Source organism: Nomascus leucogenys, chromosome 4 (assembly GCF_006542625.1).
Source record: "Nomascus leucogenys isolate Asia chromosome 4, Asia_NLE_v1, whole genome shotgun sequence".
NCBI classification, from domain to species: Eukaryota; Metazoa; Chordata; class Mammalia; order Primates; family Hylobatidae; genus Nomascus; species Nomascus leucogenys.
In genome coordinates, this window is record NC_044384.1 from 68,801,330 (window position 1) to 68,825,295 (window position 23,966).

The 23,966-nt window shown below is 42.7% G+C and overlaps 1 protein-coding gene across 1 annotated transcript in view; it reads left to right on the forward strand.

Annotated features, from left to right (window-relative positions):
- Nucleotides 1-23,966, forward strand: part of RAB31 (RAB31, member RAS oncogene family) — a 153,991-nt gene that overhangs the window by 77,730 nt on the left and 52,295 nt on the right. Inside the window, exon 3 of the mRNA XM_030810764.1 lies at nt 4,839-4,920. Within this exon, the coding sequence (XP_030666624.1) occupies nt 4,839-4,920 (82 nt within the window). The remainder of the gene's footprint in view (nt 1-4,838; nt 4,921-23,966) is intronic.

A 23,966-nucleotide genomic window follows, 5' to 3' on the forward strand; every position in this document is an offset into this window, starting at 1 on the left:
CTTCCCCCACGACATCCAATGATTCATTCTTGGGAGAATCCTTACAAACGCAATGAGTATGGCAAACCCTTCATCGTGAGTTCAAGCATTAATTGACATCAGAGAGTCCATACTAAAGAAAAATCATAGAACTGTAATGTATGTAGGAGAGGCTTTATCCAGATTTCACACTCACGAGACATTGAAATAAGCATTTTTGATGAAACCACAGAAATGTAATGTGCCTGCTGAGGCTGTCGCCCGAAGATCAAAACTGTAGAACATCAGAGGAGTCAGATGAGGAATGATTCAGTCTTTAGTTCTCCAAGATTAACTTTCAACATTTCATACTGCAGAACAATTACAAGTCAAAATATGTTAAAACTCATGACATGATATCTATCAAAGCTACCAGGATGTTGGGCAGTGGCCAGTTACCTTCAGGTTATAAAATATTTTATTCAATTATTTGAAGTTTCTTGAAAAGGCTACTTTTCTACTTATGACTTTCAACTTGAACTTTGAAATAAAAGGGACGAAAATCCAGAACATACAAGCAACTCAAACAACTCAACAGCAAAGAAAACCCAAATAAAATGATTTAAATTGGGCAAGGAATCTGAGTAGACATTTCTAAAAAGAAGACATACAAATGGCCAACAAGTTTATGGAAAACTGCTCAACATCACTATCATCAGGAAAATGCAAATTAAAAACCACAGGAAGATATCTTCTCTCTCCAGTTAGAATGGCTATCATTAAAAATACAAAAAATAACAAATGCTGGCAAGGGTGAAGAGAAAAGGGAATTCTTGTACTCTGTTGGTAAATTAAGCACTGTGTACATTAGTACAGATATTGTGGAAGACAGTATGGAGGTTTCTCAAAAAAGCTAAAAATAGAACTGCCATACAATCCAGCAGTTCTACTACTGGGTATTTATGCAAAGGAGGGTGAATCAGTATATCAAAGGGATACCTACACTCACAGATTTATTGCTGCACCATCCACAACAGCCAAGCTATGAAATCAACCCAAGTGTCCATCGACAAATGAATGGAGGCTGGCATGGTGGCTCACACCTGTAATCCCAGCACTTTGGGAGGCCAAGGAGGGTGGATCACCTGAGGTCAGGAGTTTGAGACCAGCCTGGCCAACATGGTGAAACCCCATCTCTACTAAATTACAAAAATTAGCTGGGCATGGTGGCACATGCCTGTAATCCCAGCTACTTGGGAGGCTGGGGCAGGAGAATCACATGAACCTGGGATACAGAGGTTGCAGTGAGCTGAGGCTGCACAACTGCACTCCAGCCTGGTTGGCAGAGTAAGACCCCGTCTCAAAAAAACAAAACAAAGCAAAAACGAATTAATGGGTAAAGAAAATATGGTATATATACACACTGGAATACTATTCAGCCATAAAAAAGAATGAAATCCTGTGGTTCATGGCAACATGGATGAACCTGGAGGACATTTTGTTAAGTGAAATAATCCAGACACAGAAAGATAAATACTACATGTTCCCACTCATATGCAAAAGCTAAAAAAAAAAAGAGCTCATTGAAGTAGAGTAGAATTGTAGTTATTAGAAGGTGGGAAGGGTTGGGGGAGGGAAGGATAGGGAGAGGTTGGTTAACAGTTACAAAGTTACAGCTAGATGGGAGGAAAATATTCCAGTGTTCTGTAGCACTGTAGGATGAATAAGGCTAACAATAATTTAGTGTATATTTTCGAAAAGCTTGAAGAGAAGATTTTAGATGTTCACAACATCAAGAAATGATAAATGCTCAAGGTGATGAATATGCCAATTACCCTGGTTTGATCATTACACATTGCATACATGTATGTACATATCACTTTGTATCCCATAAGATGCATAATTATTGTCTATCAGCTAAAAATAAAAGGAAACAAAGAACTGAATGAATAATCCCATTTTAAAAGTCATATAAAAATAATTGGGAAGGACATATACCAATTTATTAGCAGTTGACTATGGCTGGGTGGTGAAATACGATTGGTTTTTATTTCCTTTTTGTTTTTTTGAATTTCTTTTTTATGAAATACATATGTTGCTTTTAAAATGGCAAAAGTAATAAAGATATTAACATTTTTGGAATATATTAGGTCTTCCCAGTAGTCTGGATATACATTTTAAACACTTTTAAAGAAATAAGGGAATAGATGTGGTTTTGATAATACTGGATTTGTCACTTAGAATACTTATAATTTTCATTTAGTGCAATTGTAGGTTGGTAATTAGAACTCTCTGACTATTATTAGCCTTTGGTTTTTGTGGGAATAGCGTGGGAATTGCAGTAGACTTTTCTACTTGGGACTTCTGTAATTGGCCTCTTATTCTTAGATGATTTAGAGGCTGAGGAAATATTACTATGATGAATGCTAGTGGACCAGGCTGGACTATGTGAAAGTAAGGTAAAGAACCCCTGACTCTTTACCCCGAAAACCCCAGGGTCCATCTCCTAATAAGAACATAATGAGAACACCATGATCATACCTACAAAATTAATTTGAATCAATGATAATATCTTGCATGTAGTGTGAATTTAAAATTTTTAAGTTGTTCTTAAAATATCTTTTTGTGGGGGTAGGGGGTACAGGGTCTCGCTCTGTCACCTAGACTGCAATGCACTGGGGCAATCTTGGCGCTTCACTACCAGCCTCAAACTCCTGGGTTCAAGCTGTCCTGCCTCAGTCTTCCGAGCTGCCAGAACTACAGGCTGTGCCATAATGCTCAGCTGATTAAAAAAAAAAAATTTTTTTTTTTTTGTAAAGAAGGAGTCTTGCTCTGTTGCCCAAGCTGGTCTCGAAATCCTGGACTCAAGCCATCCTCCTGCTTCAGCTTCCCAAAGGGCTAGGATTACAGAAAAAAGAGCCACCACACCTGCCAAATATATTTTATTTATTTAATTTTATTTTATTTATTTATTTTGTTATTATACTTTACGTTTTAGCGTACATGTGCACAATGTGCAGGTTTGTTACATATGTATCCATGTGCCGTGTTGGTTTGCTGCACCCATTAACTCGTCATTTAGCATAAGGTATATCTCCTAATTCTGTCCCTCCCCCCTCCCCCCAACCCACAACAGTCCCCGTCATTCTCAGTAAACTATCACAAGGAAAAAAAACCAAACACCGCATGTTCTCATTCATAGGTGGGAATTGAACAGTGAGAACTCATGGACACAGGAAGGGGAACATCACACTCCGGGGACTGCCAAATATATTTTAAAGCTGTTTTCCCCCTAATCTGGGATCCAGCCAAGGTTCATATACTGCATTTGGTTGTTTTATCTCTTTCCTCTCAATCTAGATTCTAGAAGAATCTCCCTGTATTTTTCTGGTTTGCTTCTCAGGACATTGACTTACTTGAAGCATTCAGGCCAGCTTGTCTTACAGAATGTTTCACATTCTACATTTGCCTGATTGTTTTCTTACAATGAAATTCAGACTAAACGTTTGTGGCCAGAACGCTGTATCGGTGATGTATCTACTACTTATTCCATCACTTCAGGAGGCTCTCATAGCAGGTTGTCCCACTACTGGGGATGCCTGCTATTTTTTAATGAATAGGAAACTTTCTGTCATAAAAGTCAAGGCTATTGAACGTTCCTGGTATTTTTATACCGTTCATGAGCACAAAGAAAGTGCTTTTTAAAAGGAAATATGCAAGAAAGAAAACAGTGTTTCATGATCTACTGAGGCTTTAAAATCCTTTCTTTTTGGACTTAGAAGGGAGGAAAAAAAAATCCTTCCTTTTTTATAGAGAAAACATAAATATGTGTTAAGCTGCCGATCTTCGTCCTTGCATTTATGCAAGCAGGTTGGGACTTAGATATAGTATTCTATTAGTTGCTACTAGTGTTGGATTCGTATTAGCATAGCAAATATGTAAGACAACTTTTTCTTTATGCCATTGTAAGACCAAAAACATTACATGCCAACATACCAGCTGCTATTTTCACTCTTAATTATTGTAATAAGTTTTTAAAATCCAAGGTCATTCTTTTCTGAGAGCTGGGGGTATTTTAATAATTGAAGCTAACTGGTTTTAGAAACACAATCTTTTTTTTTTTTTTTTTTTTTTTTTTTGAGACGGAGTCTTGCTCTGTCACCCAGGCTGGAGTGCAGTGGTGCAATTTTGCCTCACTGCAGCCTCTGCCTCCTGGGTTCAAGTGATTCTCCTGCCTCAGCCTCCCAAGTAGCTGGGACTACAGGCACCCGCCACCACGCCCAGCTAATTTTTGTATTATTTTTATTTCATTTTATTATTATATATATATATTTTTTGAGATGAAGTCTCATACTGTCACCTGGGCTGGAGTGCCATGGTGCGATCTTGGCTCACTGCAACCTCTGCCTCCTGGTTTCAAGCAATTCTCCTGCCTTAGCCTCCCAAGTAGCTGGGACTACAGGTGCCTGCCACCACACTGCCACCAGGCCTGGCTAATTTTTTGTATTTTTAGTAGAGACGGGGTTTCACCATATTGGCCAGGCTGGTCTTGAACTCCTGACTTTGTAATCTGCTCACCTTGGCCTCCCAAAGTGCTGGGATTACAGGCATGAATGACCGCGCCCGGCCAGAAACAGTCTTTTGAATGCCACCTTTGTTTTGTTTTGTTTTGTTTCAAAACCCCCAGTTGAACTAACAGAAAATGCGAAATATTTTCTTTTGGGTGTCATGAGTCTTCTAGCCCTTTTCTTGTCTTAGTGGTTCCCAAGGACCAGGGCTTTTTGGGGTCCTGCTGAGGTGTAGCATTTAACTTGTTTGATTTGTGAATCTTTGTGAAGAAACAATGCAGTAATGTGGAGATGCTGACTCTCTTTTTTCAGGGCATCTTTTATGACCAAAACTGTGCCTTGTGGAAATGAACTTCACAAGTTCCTCATCTGGGACACTGCTGGTCAGGAACGGGTGAGTATATGCTGTTTTTTGGTGAGAACAAGATCCAGTGAAAATAAGATCAGCTTCTGAAGGTTTGTTTGCGTTAGATAAGACTCTTGGTTGCAGGTGACAGAAACCTAGCTTGAAATGATGTAAGCAAAAAGAAAATGTACTCATTAGCTATGCGAAAAGTCTAAGTGGGTTCCTAGGGTGAGGCGGGGCTGAGTTCAGGTCCCCAAATGTGTTGTGAGAGGTGCCCATCTCTCTTTATTTCTGTTTCTTTCCATTTAGTGCAATTGTGGTTGCACTCTCGATTTGATTCATTTTTAGGCAGACTCACCCTCCCTCCTTACCTCAAGGGTGGTAAGGATGGCCCCAAAAGCATCTCTACACCTACCTTCAGCCTTTTTAGCAACTACCGGGTGAGCATGCACCTTTTCTGCAAGTGGGAACATACATCTTAGTGCCTCCGAGTTCTCATTGGCCTGCCTTAGGCCCCATGCCCACTCCTGAACTTCAGGTGGTACCATGTTCTGGGGGGTTTGGTGCCCCTACTGGTGGGACCTGGCAGTACACTGACCCCTAGAGGCAAAGGCTGGTGTCAGCCCCACCTGAACCACGTTGTCTGGAAGTCAGGTAGGCTTAGCGTCCCAAGGAAAATCTGAGGTCTCTTACTGGAAAAATGGGTCAGTGGATGCTGGGTTATCAAAACAGTGGATGACTTCTCTTTTACTCCTAATTCTCTTTTTTTGCTGAAAATACTTATGGAGAAGACTATATATTTTAGAAGGTCATGCCTTTAGATTCAAAAAAGGAAAATGACGAATACTAACACAGTGTCTATTACTGGATACTTGCATAATAACTAGAGCGTATATTATAAAAGTTGCTGTGTCTTGCTGTGTCTCCCAGGATGGAGTGCAGTGGCACAATTATGGCTCACTGCACCCTTGACCTCCTGGGCTCAAGAGACCCTCCTGCCTCAGCTTCTTGAGTAGCTGGGACTACAGGCACAAGCCACTGCACCTGGCTGATTTTTTTTTTCTTTTATAGAGCCAGGGGTCTTGCTATGTTGCCCAAGCTGGTCTTGAACTCCTGGCCTCAAGTAATCCTCCCACCTTGGCCTCCCAAAGTGCTGGGATTGCAGGTGTCAGTCATAACATAAAAGTTGAGGCTGGACGCGGTGGCTCACGCCTGTAATCCCAACACTTTGGGAGGCCAAGGCGGGCGGATCATGAGGTCAAGAAATCGAGACCATCCTGGCTAACACAGTGAAACCCCGTCTCTACTAAAAATACAAAAAATTAGCCAGGTGTAGTGGCAGGCGCCTGTAGTCCCAGCTACTCAGGAGGCTGAGGCAGGAAAATGGCGTGAACCCAGGAGGCGGAGGTTGCAGTGAGCCGAGATCACGCCACTGCACTCCAGCCTGGGCGACAGAGCGAGACTCCAGCTCAAAAAAAAAAAAAAAAAAAAAAAGTTGAAACGGATAGCCAAGCAGAGATAACCAATACCTTTTCTTAGCCAAGAGCTATTAGCTTGATTGAAATTATCGGAGTTGATGACTATGGAGTAAAATTGGTAGAATTTTCCCTTGTCTGATCCAAACTCAAATGTCACCTTCTATACCTCCCTGTTTAAAATGTCACCACCTCATTTTCTTGCCCTACTCCACTCACTTCCTGCTTCATTTTTCTCCACAGTTCTTATCATCTTCCAATATATTATTTAATTCACTTTATTTTGAGACAGGGTCTTGCTCTGTCACCCAGGCTGGAGTGCAGTGGTGCAATCGCAGCTCACCTCAGCCTCCCGAGTAGCAGGGACCACAGGTGCTCACCATCACTCTGGGTTAATTTTTAAATTTTTTTTGTAGAGACAAGGTCTTGCTATGTTGCCCAGGCTGGTCTTGAACTCCTGGGCTCAAGCAGTCCTTCTGCCTTGGCCTTCCAAAGTGCTGGAATTACAGGTGTGAGCTACTGTTTGGGGACTTAATTCAATTATTGATCCGTTTATTGTCTTTCTAAAAGGAAGAATCCAGGATTCAGGATAATCTATAATTTTCATTATCATCTCCTAACTAATCAAGTGGTAATTTATATAATTTTCATTTTACCTAAATTCCCTTTTAAAACAAATGTTCCCATATTTGTAGATTAAAACATTTTAAAAACACTGCTGAAAGAAATCATAGACATAGACACAAACAAATGGAAACACATCCTATGCTCATGGATGGGTAGAATCAATATTGTGAAAATGACCATACTGCCAAAAGCAGTCTACAAATTCAATGCAATTCCCATCAAAATAACACCATCATTCAGGCTGGGCGCGGTGGCTCATGCCTGTAATCCCAGCACTTTGGGAGGCTGAGGTGAGTGGATCATGAGGTCAGGAGTTCGAGACCAGCCTGGCCAATATGGTGAAACCTTGTCTCTACTAAAAATACAAAAATTAGTCGGGCGTGGTGGCACATGCCTGTAGTCCCAACTGCTTGGGAGGCTGAGGCAGAAGAATCACTTGAACCCGGGAGGTGGAGGTTGCAGTGAGCTGAGATCATGCCACTGTACTCTAGCCTGGGTGACAGAGAGAGACTCTGTCTCAAAAAAACAAAAAACAAAAAAACAAAAAAAGCAACCACCGTCATTCTTCACAGAACCAGAAAAAAACAATCCTAAAATTCATATGGAACCAAAAAAGAGCCTGCATAGCCAAAGCAAGACTAAGCAAAAAGAACAAATCTGGAGGCATCACATTACCCGACCTCAAACTATACTATAAGGGCATAGTCATCGAAACAGCATGGTACTGGTATAAAAATAGGTTTATAGACCAATGGAACAGAATAGAGAACCCAGAAATAAGCCAAATACTTACAGTCAACTGATCTTTGACGAAACAAACAAAAACATAAAGTGGGAAATGGACATCCTATTCAACAAATGATGCTGGGATAATTGGCAAGCCACATGTAGGAGAATGAAACTGGATTCTCATCTCTCACCCTATACAAAAATCAATGCAAGATGGATCAAAGACTTAAATCTAAGACCTGAAGCCATAAAACTCTAGAAGATAACATTGGAGAAGCCCTTCAAGACATTGACTTAGGCAAAGGAATCATGACCAAAAACCCAAAAGCAAATGCAACAAAGAAAAAGATAAATAGATGGGACTTAATTAAACTAAAAAGCTTCTGCACAGCAAAAGAAATAATCTGCAGAGTAAACAGACAATCCACAGAGTGGGAGAAAGTCTTCACAATCCATACATCTGACAAAGGACTAATATCCAGATCTACATGGAACTCAACAAAATCAGCAAGAACAAAACAAACAATCCCATCAAAATGTGGTTTAAGGACATGAATAGACACTTCTCAGAAGAATTTATGCAAACGGCCAATGAACATGAAAAAATGCTCAACATCACTAATTATCAGGGAAATGAAAATCAAAACCACAATACGATACGGCCTTACTCTTTAAGAATGACCATAATCAAAAAATCAAAACATAATAGATGTTGGCGTGGATGTGGTGAAAAGGGAACAGTTTTACACTCTTGATGGGATCGTAAACTAGTATAACCACTATGGAAAACAGTATGGCAATTCCTTAAAGAACTAAAAGTAGATCTACCATTTGATTCAGCAGTCCCACTCCCGCTATCTACCCAGAGGAAAAGAAATCATTACACAGAAAAGATACTTGCACACGCATGTTTATTGCAGCACAATTTGCAATTGTAAAAATATGGAACTAGCCCAAATGCCCATCAGTCAATGAGTGGGTAAAGAAAATGTGGTATATCTATACACCATACAATACTACTGAATACTACTCAGCCATAAAAAGGAACTAAATAATGACATTCACAGCAACCTGGATGCGATTGGAGACCATTATTCTAAATGAAGTAACTCAGGAATAGAAAACTAAACATCGTATGTTCTCACTCATAAGTGGGAGCTAAGCTATGAGGACACAGTGGCATAAGAATGATACAATGGACTTTGGTGACTTGCAGGAAAGGGTGGGAGTGGGGGTGAGTGATAAAAACTACACACTGTGTACAGTGTACACTACTTGGGTGATGGGTGCACCAAAATCTCAGAAATTACCACTAGAGAATTTACTCTTGTAAGCAAACACCACCTGTTCCCCAAAAACCTACTGAAATTTAAAAAATAATAATAAAATAAAGCTAAAAGAAGCGTGCTAAAATATGCACTTAATCTTAATCTAAAATTTTAGATGTGGAATTGCTAGTTCAGAGTCTCTGATACATACTGTAAAATCCACCTGTTATTTGGACCCACAGTGTTTCACTGTTATGTACTTTCACTTTTACCCAAAGTAAGTATTATATTAAAATGAGAAAGAAAAAATAATCCTTTAAAAAATATATATTTGCTTTCTAATGACTTTAAACTTTTTTCATATTTTTTAGCCTTTTCATTTCTGATCTTAATAATTGAATGATTATAGCTTTACCCACTTTTTTCTTGGGTAATTTGTAAGAATCTCTTAACATTAAATTATACATAATGTCTCCATTTGTTATTTATATTATAATTTCTATTTTAGGTTTCTAATGGTCAAACTTGTTTTTTAGGGTCAAATCAATAATCTTGTCTTTTATGAATTCTGCTTTAGAATACATGCTTTAAAAGACCTTCAGAATGCTGAAGTAAATATTAATTAAAGTGATATTAAATATTTAAATAAAAAACATTTTCTTAAAAAATACATTTTAAACAGTTTTAAGAAATAAATTAGGATGAATATTCTGGCCTATAAATACTAACCTCATTAGAAAGTCTTCTATTTTTCTGCTAAATTGAGAACACAGACTTCTGTGCACGGGAAGCAGCTGCCTGGGGCACCTCTTCAACTCCGTCAGCTGTGCCTGCCTATTCCTCAAATGAGGTGACCCATTCAAGGAAAAATGTCTACTTAGAGACCTCACTTCTTGATATATGTGTGTGTTACTTGTAGTTGATCTGCTGGTTTTTTGTTTTTATTGTTATGTAAACTTAAGCAGAGAGAGTTTCTTGATTCCCTTTTTACCTCTGGCTATGAAATAGTTGCTTTTGCAGCTGCCTTTAATGAACACAGTAAGTCAATTTTGTGAATCGCTGGCTTAATGTCAGCAATGCTTCTGCTTCTCCTGCTGGTGGACGTTCCCTGATGACTTGCTGTGTTCCACGTACTGTTCTGAGTGCCTGTGTGTACTGAAGCATTCAGCCCTCCTTGCAAAAGCACTTTGAGGTAGAAACTGTCCTTATTCCCATTTGCAGGTGAGGTCATTGAGACACAGAAACATTAAATAACTTTCACAATGTCACAGAGCTAATAAGGTGTAAAGCTGAAAATTGAATCCAGCAGTCTGGGTCCTGAGCTTTGTAGTTTTATTTTGATTGACAAAAAACCATATGGTTGAAAGTAAAACTATCCAAACTCCCACTACCCAGATATTTCCACTATGGATATTAGATGACCATTCTTCAGATATCTGTATGTGATTGATAATTTTATATCAATGGGATTGTGATTCTTTATAACCTGCTGTTTTCATTTGATATCACAGTGTCACAAAGGAGAGATTTCTGTGTGATCAAAACAGAATGTTTAACACTTACCTCTAACAGGCTATTCAAGGAATAGTCTTTTGAAGAAACTTGAACTCTGCTAAAATGACTATTGTAGTTTGTAGTTTGCTCCATTTACCATCGCAAAGAAAAATACCAGCGGGAAGTTTTCAAATGATCGTAATTCTAATTATTGTGATTGCTTTTCCTAAAATTTGACGTTTAGAGGTTGTAGACATCTGACTCCACTGATACATTCATAATTTTAAGGAAACCACTAGTATTATACGTGGAAGGCATGCCTCCACAGGAGGGATATTCTTTCTTTATACTTTGAGGAAGACGGATTTAGTTTGGGATAACGATTTCAAAGTGAACATTTTTAGAGTCTAGATTTGTGGAGAGTGTGTGAGTGATATCCATATGGCAGTGTGGTCACCTGATCTCCCCAGCCCTCGACGGCCTGATTTCGTTGTCCTCGGGCTGTCCTTGTCTGGTGTCCCCTGGTGGAGTCTTGCATCTCTCCAGTAATGGCAATTTTTCAATTGTTTTGGCAGCTTGTTGCTGGCTTTAATTGTGCTTGTAATGATGTTGCCTAATGTTTGAGCTAAAAATAAATTCCCTGCTGTTGCTTGTGCCTATTGCTATTTGTTCTGTCTCATTAATTATTGGAGTCCAGTGAATTTTATTACCCCTCTTTATCATCATAGAAATCTGTTATTGTTCTTTTAGTTTTCATAATTTTAAACAAACAATCACTTTGGGTTTATGATGTGACCATATAAAGACAGATTTCTTTTTTTCTTTCTTATTTTATTTTATCTTTTTAAGACAGGGTCACACCCTGTCACCCAGGCTGGAGGGCAGTGATGCAATCATAGCTCACTGCAACCTCAAAGTCCCAGGCCTAGTCAATCCTCCTGCTCCAGCCTCCTGAGTAGCTGAGACTACCAGTGTATGCCACTATGCGCAGCTAATTAAAAAAAAAAAAACCAAAAAATTGGGCCAGGCACGGTCGTTCACGCCTGTAATCCCAGCACTTTGGGAGGCCGAGGTGGGTGGATCACGAGGTCAGGAGTACGAGACCAGCCCGGCCAACATGGTGAAATCCGTTTCTACTAAAAATAGAAAAAGTAGCTGGGTGTGGTGGCACATGTAGTCCCAGTTACTCAGGAGGCTGACACGAGAGAATCGCTTGAACCCAGAAGGCGAAGGTCGCAGTGAGCTGAGATTGCACCACTGCACCCCAATCTGGGTGAAAGAGCAAGACTCCGTCTCAAAAAAAAATTTTGTAGAGATGAGGTCTTGCTATGTTGTGCAGGCTGGTCTTGAACTCCTGGCCTCAAGCAATCCATTTCACTTGGCTTCCCAAAGTGTTGGGATTATAGGCGTGAGCCACCAAGCCTGGCCAAAGACATAGATTTCTGTGTCCTTAAAGGAAGAAAGCTCAACTCAGTGGTTTGCTTGTGTTCATGACTCAGTATTTATTTATTTGTGGAATTATTGCGCCAAGTTCTGCCTAACATACGCAGCATTCTGGTTAATGCCCTACTTACTGCCTAGTAATAATTCTGTCTTATATTTGTGGTACAAATTTGTACTCTTGGAAAATTATTTTTTCTTCCCCTGAGCACAGGAATCTAAGGGGATCCTCCTCCTCTTTGTATAAGAGAGTATTCATTCTATTTATTTTTATTTATTTATTTTAGAGACAGGGTCTCACTCTGTCACCCAGGCTGGAGTGCCATGGCATGATCATAGCTCACTGTAGTCTCAAATTCCTGGGCTCAAGCGATTCTCCCGCCTCAGCCTCCAGAGTAGCTGGGACTACAGGCGCGCCACCGTGCCCAGCCTATTCATTCTTGATACTCTGTCAGAATGTTGCTTTTTTAATCCAACTGTGTGTCATGGGCATCCTGTCTCATTCATTCAGTGGCGATATGGTAATTCATAGGGTGTGTCTATTAACAAAAATGTTTTTTGAGAAATTTAACCATTTCCCAGTTGAATCCCATTTGTTGGAAGCTTGACATTTGTAAGATTTGTGCATGGTGTGTTGGTACCACCAAGGGCTATGAAGAGGGGAAGAGTGCCATTGGGCTTCCTCTGTTGTACCATCAGTGTGGCCTTTGGGAAGTTTTTATCCTGTCCTCTTGGAATGGGTTATTGTGCTGGTTTCTGCTTCACACCAAGCTGTGAACAGTACAGAGTAGCAGGTCAGCAGGCACCTTTCCAAGGATCTACACAGAAGCCATGCCTAGAGCGGTCCACAGCTGACAGAAGGGAATTTACCTGCCCAGCTCCCTGCAGGAGCCTAGAGTCAACACATAGAGTGGCTTTTAGTGAGAGGAACTGAAAAGCAACATTGGCATAAATAGGGCATGGGTTCATGGAGAGGTGAAGAGCTGGGGATAATACTTTAATCTACCAGAGGCCCCTCCTGGGTTCTCTTGCTCTATATACCATGGAGGACCAACTTCTTCCAACCTGAAACTTTCTTCAGCCATCTCCCTTCCGTTTTTTTCCACCATGCTATACTTTTACAGTTCATGACGTTCCAACACAAATTTCCCATTAAAAAACCTGAAGCTGTAGAGCTAATGTTTGACTTTCCATGGCTCTGAAGATATATTTATTCCTTCCTCTTGGCTCAGACGACCCCTCCCCATGTTGGAAAATGGTTTCTAAAAAGAGCGCAGTGAAGCGGCAGTGGTGGAATTCTCTGTACTTTTTCCTTGGCAGGGAGTTCTTTCCCTGACCCCCTCCTTACCTGTTCTAGACCCACTCAGGCTTCTGTCTCTGAGCTTTTTGTCCTCATTCTCTGTTGGCCTCGGAAGCAGATGAGCCAACTTTCATCTTTTCTGTATAACCCACCCTGGAGCTTTAGCAGTTAGAAATCACATTCACTGAAAATTGCTTCTGTCCACATTTGTTTCTGTGTTGACTATCAGTATGTGGAGTATTACCAGCCTCTTTTCTTTATTTAAAAACAGCTTTACTGAGATCCAATTCACGTACCATACAATTCATCCATCTAAAGTATGCACCTTGGTGGGCTCTGGTGCATTCCGAATTGTTCAACCATCAGCTCAATCCATTTTAGAGCATTTTTATGAGTCCAGAAAGAAACCCCTATGAATTAGCAGTCACTCCCAGTTCCCCCTCTACATCCCTCAGCCCTGGGATACCTTCTGTCTCTAGATTTGCCTAATCTGGACATTTCATACAAATGGAATCATACAACCTGTGGTTCTTTGTGACTGGATCCTTTCACTTAGGATAAGATTATCAAGGTTCACATTGTGGTGTGGGTCATAAAAGTATTTCCTTTTTATGGCAGAATAGTATTCCATTGTATGGATAGACCACATTTTGTTTAGCCACTCATCAGTTGATGGATATCCACTTTCCCCCAACTTTTTGGCTATTATGAATAGCTGTGAACATTCATGTACAATTCTTTGTGTAGATGTATTTTTTTTTTTTTTTGAGATGGAGTCTTGCTCTGTCACCTAGGCTGGAGTGCAGTGGCGCGATCTTGGCTCACTGCATCCTCTGCCTCCTGGTTTCAAGCTTTCCCCTGCCTCAGCCTCCCCAGTAGCTGGGATTACAGCCAGTCACCACCATGCCTGGCTAATTTTTTGTATTTTTAGTAGAGACAGGGTTTTACCATGTTGGCCAGGCTGGTCTCAAACTCCTGACCTCAGGCGATCCACCTGCCTCGGCCTCCCAAAGTGTTGGGATTACAGGCGTAAGCCACCGTGCCCGGCCAGATGTATGTTTTTAAAAATCTCTTAGGTATGTATCTAGAAGTGAAATTGATGGGTCATATGGTAACTCTATGACTAGCATTTAGAGGAACTGCCAAACTGTTTTCCAAAGTGGAAAACTAACAGTGTATAAGGCTTTAGTTTCTCCATATTCTCACCAACACTTGTCTTTGTCTAACCTAAGGTCGTAAAGGTTTACTCCTGCATTTTCTTCTGAGAGTTTTATAGTCTTAGCTCTCACTCTTATCCCTGTGATGCATTTGGAGTTAATTTCTGTGCATGTTGTAAGGACAGGATCCAGCTTCATTCCTTGCAGGCAGCTGTCCAGTTGTCCCAACACAGTTTATTGAAAAGACTATTCTTTGCCCGATTGTCTTGGCACCTTTGTTGAAAATCACCTGACCATAAATTTGAGGCTCTGATTCTGGACTCTCAGTTCTATTCCTTTGATATACATTTTTTCTCCTTATGCCAATACCACATTGTCTTGATTACTGTAGCTTTGTAGTAAGCTTTCAAATTGGAAAATGTGAGTTCTCCAACTTTGTTCTTTTTCAAGATTGTTTTAGCTATCCTGTGTATGTCGCATTTCCAAATGAATTTTAGGATCAGCTTGTAAATATTTATCAAAAGAATCCAGCTGGGATTTTGGTCAGGATTATGTTGATTTTGTAGATGACTTTGGGGTTACCTGCTCCTTAAACCTTTAAATTATCAACGATAAGGAAGTTGCCAGCTGTCTTTCAACTCTTTGGAATCTACATGTAGGTTAGAAATGTTGACCTCAGAGAAAAAATTTTGAATTAAGAATTAGGTCAGGCACAGTGAATCATACCTTTAATCCCAGTACTTTGGGAGGCCAAGGTGGAAGGACAGCTTGAGCCCAGGAGTTCAAGATAAGCCTGGGCAACATAGTGAGACCCTGTCTCTACAAAAACTAAAAAATTACCTGGGTGTGGTGGTGCATGCCTGTAAGAGGGAACCACACTCACACCCTCCAGGAGCCCACGGTTTAATGCATGCAGTCAGGAGAACTGGGCACCCCAGGCTGTTCAGCCATACCACTTGCTCACCTCCTTCAGATTAATTTTGCAAGCGACTGCCAGTCTGCATGGTTTGAAAGGTTAGGTGTTTGGAGATCATATGCCCAGAGGGCTGGGATGCACTGGCGCAAAGCTGTGCGGAATCGCTGGGTCTGAATGGGTCCTTGAGAAAGCAAAGGAACTGGAGGCAGCAGATAGCTGAGGTCAAATTCAGGCTTTACAGACATCCAAAGAAACTCTTTTGCTGTCTTTCCTGCTTTCTTCAGGGCCCCAGCATCTATGGTCAAAAAAGTGGTTCACTATTCATAGGCTGTTAGTAAAGTCAGAGGAAATTTTGACCTTTGGAAGTTCTTGAAGAATGGAGCCTCTCACAAGCTCAGAATGAGCAGCTCCTTTCTTTCTCCTGCAGCCATTGGAAATACAGGCCTGGCTACAACACCAGCCAGCAGCACAGCCCAGAATCCTGCCCCTGACCTGCACCATCCCCACCAGCCCACGATAGAACATTTTTGTAGGCATTCCTCGTCATGGGAGAGGATAGAGTACAAGCGAGTTTTTGCTCCCCTCCCTACCCCTTTCACAAGAGCACTGTGCTTCCTTTTCTTCTCTTTTTCCTTTCTTTTTTTTTTTTTTTTTTCTTAGACAGGGTCTTGCTGTGTCACCCAGGCTGGAATGCAGTGGTGCGATCATAGCTCACTGCAGCCTTGACCTCCTGGACTCAAGCAATCCTCCTGCCTTAACCTCCCGAGTAGCTGGGACTGTAGGCACCAGCCACTATGCCTGGCTAATATTTTTTGTTTGTTTTTTGTTCAGAGACGAGGCCTCACTATACTGTCCAGGCCGGGATGACTGTGCTTTCAACCAATGCAAACTGAGATCCCGGCAAGGGAAATAGTCCCTTCCTCCATGCCCCTAGTAACTCTCTTGAAAGAGAAAATTGAGTGACGATTGTGTGGAGAGGAGGCAGGCCTGGAGCTTGAAGATGGGGTTTATGCTGTTAAAGTGAGATAAACGGCTGTGGTGAGGGCCATGCCTGCTGAGCTCCTTTAAGGAGAAGCCCCAGGAATCCTTCATTAAGCACTTTACAATGGAAGAGTTTCATTGATATTTGAAAATTGGTGCTGGAAACTACAAAAGCGAAGTGTGAGCAGAGGTATTGGAGAGGGCATGAGGGGACCCTGACGGCAGCTGTGCAGGTGGAGCGGGGGCTGCCTCGGTCCACAGACGTGGCCCCCAGGACTGTTGTGCCGTTTGGGGGGGTTGTGTCCTGTAAGAAAATAGGAATCTAGGTGTATAACAGCCCTCCTGGGTGTCAGAATGCCAGTGACAGGAGAGAAGGAGGAAGGACATGTTCATATACGAAGATACCTTTTGGGAGTTCTTAGGGAAACACTGTAAACAGCTCTGCCCTGAGCCCAGGAGGTGGCCATGCTGGCAGTGAGTGATGTGGCCTGGGCCGTGGGGACACAGAGGCGGGCAGAGGGGAAAGCCTCAGAGCTGCGTGGACAGGCTTCTGCTTACGCACAGGCTCCCAGGCTGCCTCTTGCCCCTTGGGGGTTCTTTTGTCACTGGAGACCCTGCTGTTGCCCTTTGCTCTCCAGTGCTTGTCCCCTTCTTCCATATGCCCCCTCCTTGGTAGGGACAGGCTGCTCCGGGGAGGTACAGTGACTGCGCTGGATGAACACCCTCCCAGGTCAGGCAATGACATTTTGCTGGCATGTGTTTTAGTTTGGGATGCCCTGAGTAGCTTCTAATTATGAGGCACTGTCTGTGCCTCTTGGGTGGAGGCCAAGTTTCCGTTCTGCCAACTCTCAGAGGACGTGGGGCCAAGACACAGAGCCGCTGAGACAGGAGTTTCAGGGGGTCCGGAGGTGGATTTGCCGAGAGTCTAAGAAGCACTTCATCTAGTTTTGTTTCCTCTCCTCCCTTCCCCTCCCTTTCCCTTCTGTCCTCTTCTTTTCTTTTATGGAGCTAATTTCCTAAGTCTGGCTAAAATACAGGAGAAAAGGCCTATAAAGCCTATGAGTGTCATTCTTGAATAGGAAATTAACGAATAGACTTTGTTTGGTAACAGAAGAACCTGCTCCTGAGGCGCTGACAGCCTGTCCTAACAGAGGCAACTGGGCTGCAGTGAGCACGGACTCGCCGTAGAAAGACCTCTGCATCCAGAGTGGCCCCGTGGAAGGTGCCAGACTCTCCCTCACTCCAAGAAAAGAGGACACTTTTTGAGGGCAGGGACCTTGTTACCTTCTTCACTTTCTCTTTTTGTTTCCAGTTGTTGCTGTAACAGATTGCCACACACTCAGTGGCTTAAAACAACACAGATAGACTCCCTTAGAGCTATGAAGGTCAGAAGTCAGAAATGGGTCTCATGCCTGTGGTCCCAGCTACTTGGAGGCTGAGACGGGAGGATCACCTGAGCCCAGGAGTTCAAGACCAGCCTGGGCAACATAACGAGACTCCCATCTCTACAAAAAGTTTTTTAAAAATTAGCCAGGTGTGGTGACATGCAGCTGTAATCCCAGCTACTCAGGAGACCGAGACAGGAGGATCACTTGAGCCCAGGAGGTTGAGGCTGCAGTGAGCCGAGATTGCACCACTGCACTCCAGCCTGGACAATAGAATGAGACCTTGTCTCAAAACAAAAACATAAAAAGATTAAAAAAAAAAAAAAGAAATGGGTCTCACTGGAATAAGATTAAAATATCTGCAGGCCTTAATCCTTCCTGGAGGTACAAGGGCAGAATCTGTTTCCTTGCCTTTTTCAGAGACCACTCGAATTCCTTGGCTTATAAGCCCCTTCCTTTGTCTTCAGAGCCAGCAGAGTAGCATCTTCAAATCTCTCTCCCACTCCCCTGCCTCTCTCTTTCACTGTTGAGGAGCCTTGTGAGGACGCTGGGCCCATCCAAGGAATGCAAGATAATGTCCTCATCTGAAGGTCAGCTGATGAGCCCTATTCCCCTTCCCATGTACCCTAACATAGTCACAGGTGATGGGGATTAGGACATGGACCTCTTTGGGGGACACTGTTCTGCCCACCACACTCCAGTTTCTCTGCTGCTCAGAACAGTGCCTGCCACATACTGAGTGTTCAAACAGTGAGGCACTGTTTGTTGAATGAATGAATACATTTGATGTAAACCTGTGTCTTAATTATATCAACTGAAGCAACGTTTCATTTCAGAGAAGCAACACAGGAACGGAAAATGCATGGAATTTGGAGTCAAGACCTGTGTTCAAAGTCTTTTCCACTATTTAAGAGCTGTGTGTCAACCGGGCGCGGTGGCTCACGCCTGTAATCCCAGCACTTTGGGAGGCTGAGGCGGGCGGATCACGAGGTCAGGAGATCGGGACCATCCTGGCTAACACGGTGAAACCCCATCTCTACTAAAAAAATACAAAAAAAGTAGCTGGGCGTTGTGGCGGGCATCTGTAGTCCCAGCTACTTGGGAGGCTGAGGCAGGAGAATGGTGTGAACCTGGGAGGTGGAGCTTGCAGTGAGCCCAGATCGCGCCACTGCACTCCAGCCTGGGCAACACAGCGAGACTCCATCTCAAAAAAAAAAAAAAAGAGCTGTGTGTCTTTGGGCAATTCACTTAACCATGCTGAGCCTCAGTTTTCTCATCTGAATAACAGGAACAATTCTGTCTTCTCTCCCTGGTTTCACAGGGTTATTGATTTCTATTACATGTGTTCAGTCATTAAATATTTGTTGAGTCCTTGCTGTGGTCCAGATAGGGATTCAGGGAAGGGTTCTCAGGGAGGGTGGCAGTTGATTAAAGGTGTGACAGAAGTGAGGGAGGGGCCTTGAGGATGTTGGTGGAGGAGGGTCTAGGCTGCTAGAAGGCATCAGGGAAGGTGCGGAGGCTTGGTGGGCCTGCCTCTGTGTTTAGGGAGCAGCGAGAAGGCCGGGGCGGGAGACAAGCAGGGGAGGGGCCGGAGAAGGGACCAGGGCCCACCCAAGATGCCACAGAATGGAGCTTGGGTTTTATACTAAGTTTGAAGGATTCTGAACAGGGAAGTGAAACAATCAGATTTATATAGGAAGAAATCAATCACTCTGATGTTCAGTTAACATAAGATGATGTCAAGTATTTGCTTCAAAAGACTCCAGGGGTAGGAATGGAGCGGGAGGTGAGACGAGGTGGAAAGGAAGCCAGTGGTCCATGTGTTAGTGGTGATCTTGAAGTCAGGGGATGAGAAGATGGAAGTCCATTATTCTAGTCTCTCTTGTGGACATGCTTGAAAATTTCCACAGTAAAAGTTAAAAGTAAATACATTCTGTGGTCAGTGTAAATAAATATCATAATCCAGCACTTCAAAACAGGATCTGTCTGGTGGCTGTGTGGCCAGTTTGGAGCTCACTGGATATCTGAAGGCTCTCGTGGAAACTTTGGAGGTCCAGTCAAGGCAAGACGAACTTTGCTTGGACAGGAGGGAGGCACGGCTGTGTGAGAGCTGGGGCCGGGTCTGAAGGCCTTGCTGGCTAGCCTGGGTTGGCGCACAGCAAAGTGCAGAGTCCGGGGCGCTAGGCGCATTGGGGGAATGATACCGTATGTTTTTGAGTGCATCTGGTGTGATGGGGCCTGTTCGGAGGCCTCCTCAGGGCTGTGCAGCGAGGTTACTGTCCCGCACGGTGGGGTCTTGTCTTGAACATGGTATACTTACTGTGACCCTGAGGCTAAGGACGGGAGAGACCAAACCAACTTGGGCAGAGCGGAGAGAGGGCGAGATGAGGCCAACTTTCTACGATCGTCGTGACCATCCTGGTTTTCCCCCCAAATGCATAGCACGGTGGCTGTGTATGCTGCGAATAGACATACCTGGGAGTGGGGTGGGGCATAGTTCTGGAGTTTTAGGAAATTCCACTTGTTTGCCAACATGCAGGTATATGAGCTGAGGTTCGCTGCCCTTGGACAATTTCATGGGTGGGAAAAAATGCATTTCTACAGCATATCAAATCATTGATTTCTTTTTTTATACATTATTCTAGGGATTGGAATATTCCAGTTCATTACATTGTCTTTTATAAAAACACTAATCCAGCGGGGTGCAGTGGCTCATGCCTTTAATTCCAGCACTTTGGGAGGCTGAGGCAAAAAGATCACTTGAGCCTAGGAGTTTGGAACCAGCCTGGGCAACATAGCGTGACCTTGTCTCTATAAAAACTTTAAAAAAAAATTAACCGAATATGGTGGCACACACCTGTAGTCCCAGGTACCTGGGAGGCTGAGATGAGAGGATTAATTGAGCCCAGGAGATTGAGGCTGCAGTGAGCCGTGGTGGCACCACTGCACTCCATCCTGGACGACAGAGCGAGACCCTGTCCCAGTCAATCAATAAAAGTAATCCATGCCTTCCTCCCAACACCGTTTTTGAGGAAAGATGTTTGGATTTGTGTTGTGTCATTTTCTGCTAAATGAGACTTGCAGCACATTTGTCAGAAAGGAGTCAGGTGCTCATCAGGTCTCTTCTAAAACCCAGCTTCCTCCTGGTACTGTTGCTTCAACCCTTGGATCCCTGAATGCTGAGAAAGCTTTTTGGCTCTAACAACACATTCAAAGAAAAATGAAAGAAAGGGAAAAAAAGAAAAAGACACCCCCTGTCATTGCAGAAGTAATGTATCATGATATAATAGAAACGTTTTTTGAATAATTCAGAAATAGCAAAGCAAGTGGTGGTTTGTCTGTACTGCCATTATTCAGAGAGAACATCTTAACAGTTCGATGTATTGTCTCCCAGTCCCGTTTCATTCAGCTCTGCATACACTCGGGTTTTAGGACATCTGAGGAGGCATATTAACTAGGCCTCTGCTTTTCTGTGGAGAGAGAGGATCTATGTAAAAGTCGGAAGCATTCTTCTGAATGGCACAGAAAGAACATTCAGTAATGTGTTTTTCCATTCAACTTTTGCCAGCTGAAAATGTTGAGAATTTCAGGAATTTTCTTCTATCCCTTCTGTCTTTGTTTGAATCCCAGTGGACCTTGGGCCCTTTTTGGCATCTGCCCTTGACTCTCCCTCATGGTGGCCTTGCACCTGACCCGCCACAGAGCAGCACAGGCGCCCAGGCCGAGCCTGAGCGACTCAACAGGGACAGAGCGTCCTCTGGAAATCATAATACAAAGCCCATCACTCCGAGTTCCTGGACCTGACGCCAGAGCATTCTGGCTTGGATAATTCTCATCTGGGAAGCAGAGCCCAGCTGGAGCTGTGCTTGTTTGGAAACCTCATGTATTTTCCACCACTGCTTATTCCCGACTTGCAGGATTCTGTTGCTGTAGAATTTACGATGCCACAAACCTGAATTTAAGGAATGTTGCCTGAGGCAGAGTAGGTGGTCTAAAGGATTAGGAGATTTCCTGGAATAAGACTTTCCACTGTGCTGCTGAGGTGTGTGGGTGTGTGCACACGCGCACACATAGGGCAGTACAGGATGGGAAAACAAAAGGTGTGCGCTAAAGGGAAGGCGAGAGCCTCCATCCTGAGCCTGTTTTCACCTTGGCCGTGAGCTCTGAAGGGTTGTCACAGAGCTGGAAAAACCTCAGCTTTGTCTCTGACCCCACCCACTGCACCAGTTTCATAAAATAAGAAAAGTAGGATAGAGCCAAGCCAAGCCTCAGGACTCTCTTTGAGTCCAGTTCTCTTCACTTCCCCTAAGGTGATTCTTGATCATGCTAGGTCCCTAGATGTTAATAAATACTACTTGAAAACAAGATTTTAAAAATGAATGGGAATTCTGAACTAAAACCAAAATAAATAGGTTTCTTTACTGTAGAAAATTTTCAGGGCCTTTAATGCACTAATTATGCTTTGTAAACCTCCGGGGAGGCATTATTATATGTGGTGTTTCTCAAACTTATTTGGCCAGGAAACCTTTTCTCCTGGCCACCTCCACGTGGGCTAGTGTTCTGCAGAAGACCCTCAGGAAAATGCCACACTAGGCTGTCTTGCCTCATGCACCATTTAATATTTTACAAACACGTAAGTCTAATTGCTGCTGGATATTCCATCATATGGCTAAGCCAAAATTTATGTGTCAATTCCTTAATTGTTAGACATTGAGCTTGCTTACAATTTTTCAGCATCATTGATAATTCTCAAATGAATTCTGGTTACTTTGTAACCATCTCTGATTATTCCCTTAAGAGGTGGAATTGTCAAATCAAAGTATCTGAACATTTGCAAGATTCTTGAAACACACTGTCTAGCTGCTTTCCAGAAAGGTCATGCTCATTTATTTTCTACCAGCTGCGGGCAGGGTTAATGTCCATCTGCGAAAGCTGAGCAGTCTGAGAAGTTCCAAGAGCCTGAAGAAGGCCATTCCCTTCTCCCCTACCATAGGGACCTCCAGCAATTAGAAAACAAATAATCACACACACTAAGGACATAAACAACTATTTCTTTTGAGGAGACACACTGGGTTTTCACAATTCCCCTTGCCGTTCTAAATAATTGAATGACATCTGAAAAATTTCTCAACATTTTAATTTGGTCTTCTAGAATGTTTTGCTGGGTAGTCAGGGAAGAAGAGATTTTGAATTGGCATCTGTTGTGCTAATTTTCAAATAACCTTTCAAGGTAAGATGTAAAAATAAAGCTTTATCAGCCTCCTGTGACTATGAACTTTATTTCTAGAAGAATCTTTTTATGTGAGCGTTCCATCAGTCTTAATTCTGACCCCACAGGAATTGAACTATGTCATGTTGAGTACTGAGGCTGATTGTGGTGCTTTTGTTTTCTATTTGTAAGGGGGAAAAGCATATACGTTGTAGACTAGAAGTGATTTATCTTTTTGTCCTCTGCCAAGATCACCCTTTGGTCAATGCATTATTGGGTTTTGGAACTGAGACGTGAACTTCTAACTCATTAAAACCCTCAAGTCCCCAGCAATAAAGTCATTTAAGTGGCTTCACCAACAGAGATTTATTTCAAAGTGATTCCATTTGGAGGAAGGAAAGAATGAGTAATGCATTATATACCAAGATCTCGTCAATAATTCATGAGACCTCCATGCCAGTGACCGTTTTAGATTTAGCTCATGGTGCTTTAGCCTAAAATGAACTCTCTCTGTCTTAGAAGACACCCTCAGTTTGCTCCTCTTTGAGCTTGAGTCCATGAATATCTTTACTTTTGGGAAATAAAGTTTGTATTGACTGCTACTTTTTGTGTTTACGTGAACCACTCTTATATGGAGGCTATTTTGAAAAAAAAAATGGGCATTTTGTATAATTGGGGTAAAAGGAGACTTTATCTGTGGTCCTTATCCTTTGAAAAGTAGGAATGTTTCAAAAAAATTATGCTTTTTCCTTCCTTTGGGCAGGAATCTGATTTTGTTTTTTAAGTGTAAGGAGTAGATTGCCAAATGGTGGGTTAAAAATAGATTTATGGATGCCTAATAATTATGCCAAACACAGTGTTGGGCAGTCAGTGAGTATGGAAAGGCATGCATGGCAAATGTCGCTGTCCCCAAGTGCGTTCTGGAATGGGGGCAGTGGGTGGCACCGGCCCTTCGGCATCTTCGGCCACGGCGCAGTTCAGTTGTGAACTCCTTGGTTCACCCTGAGCTTCATCCAACCTTCTCCCTTTTCTGAAACCCACAGAGGCTCCAGAGTCCTTTCTCTTCAGGAGGGAGACCTGCATGGAGGGACTGGAGGCAGGGAGGGTGGCTCA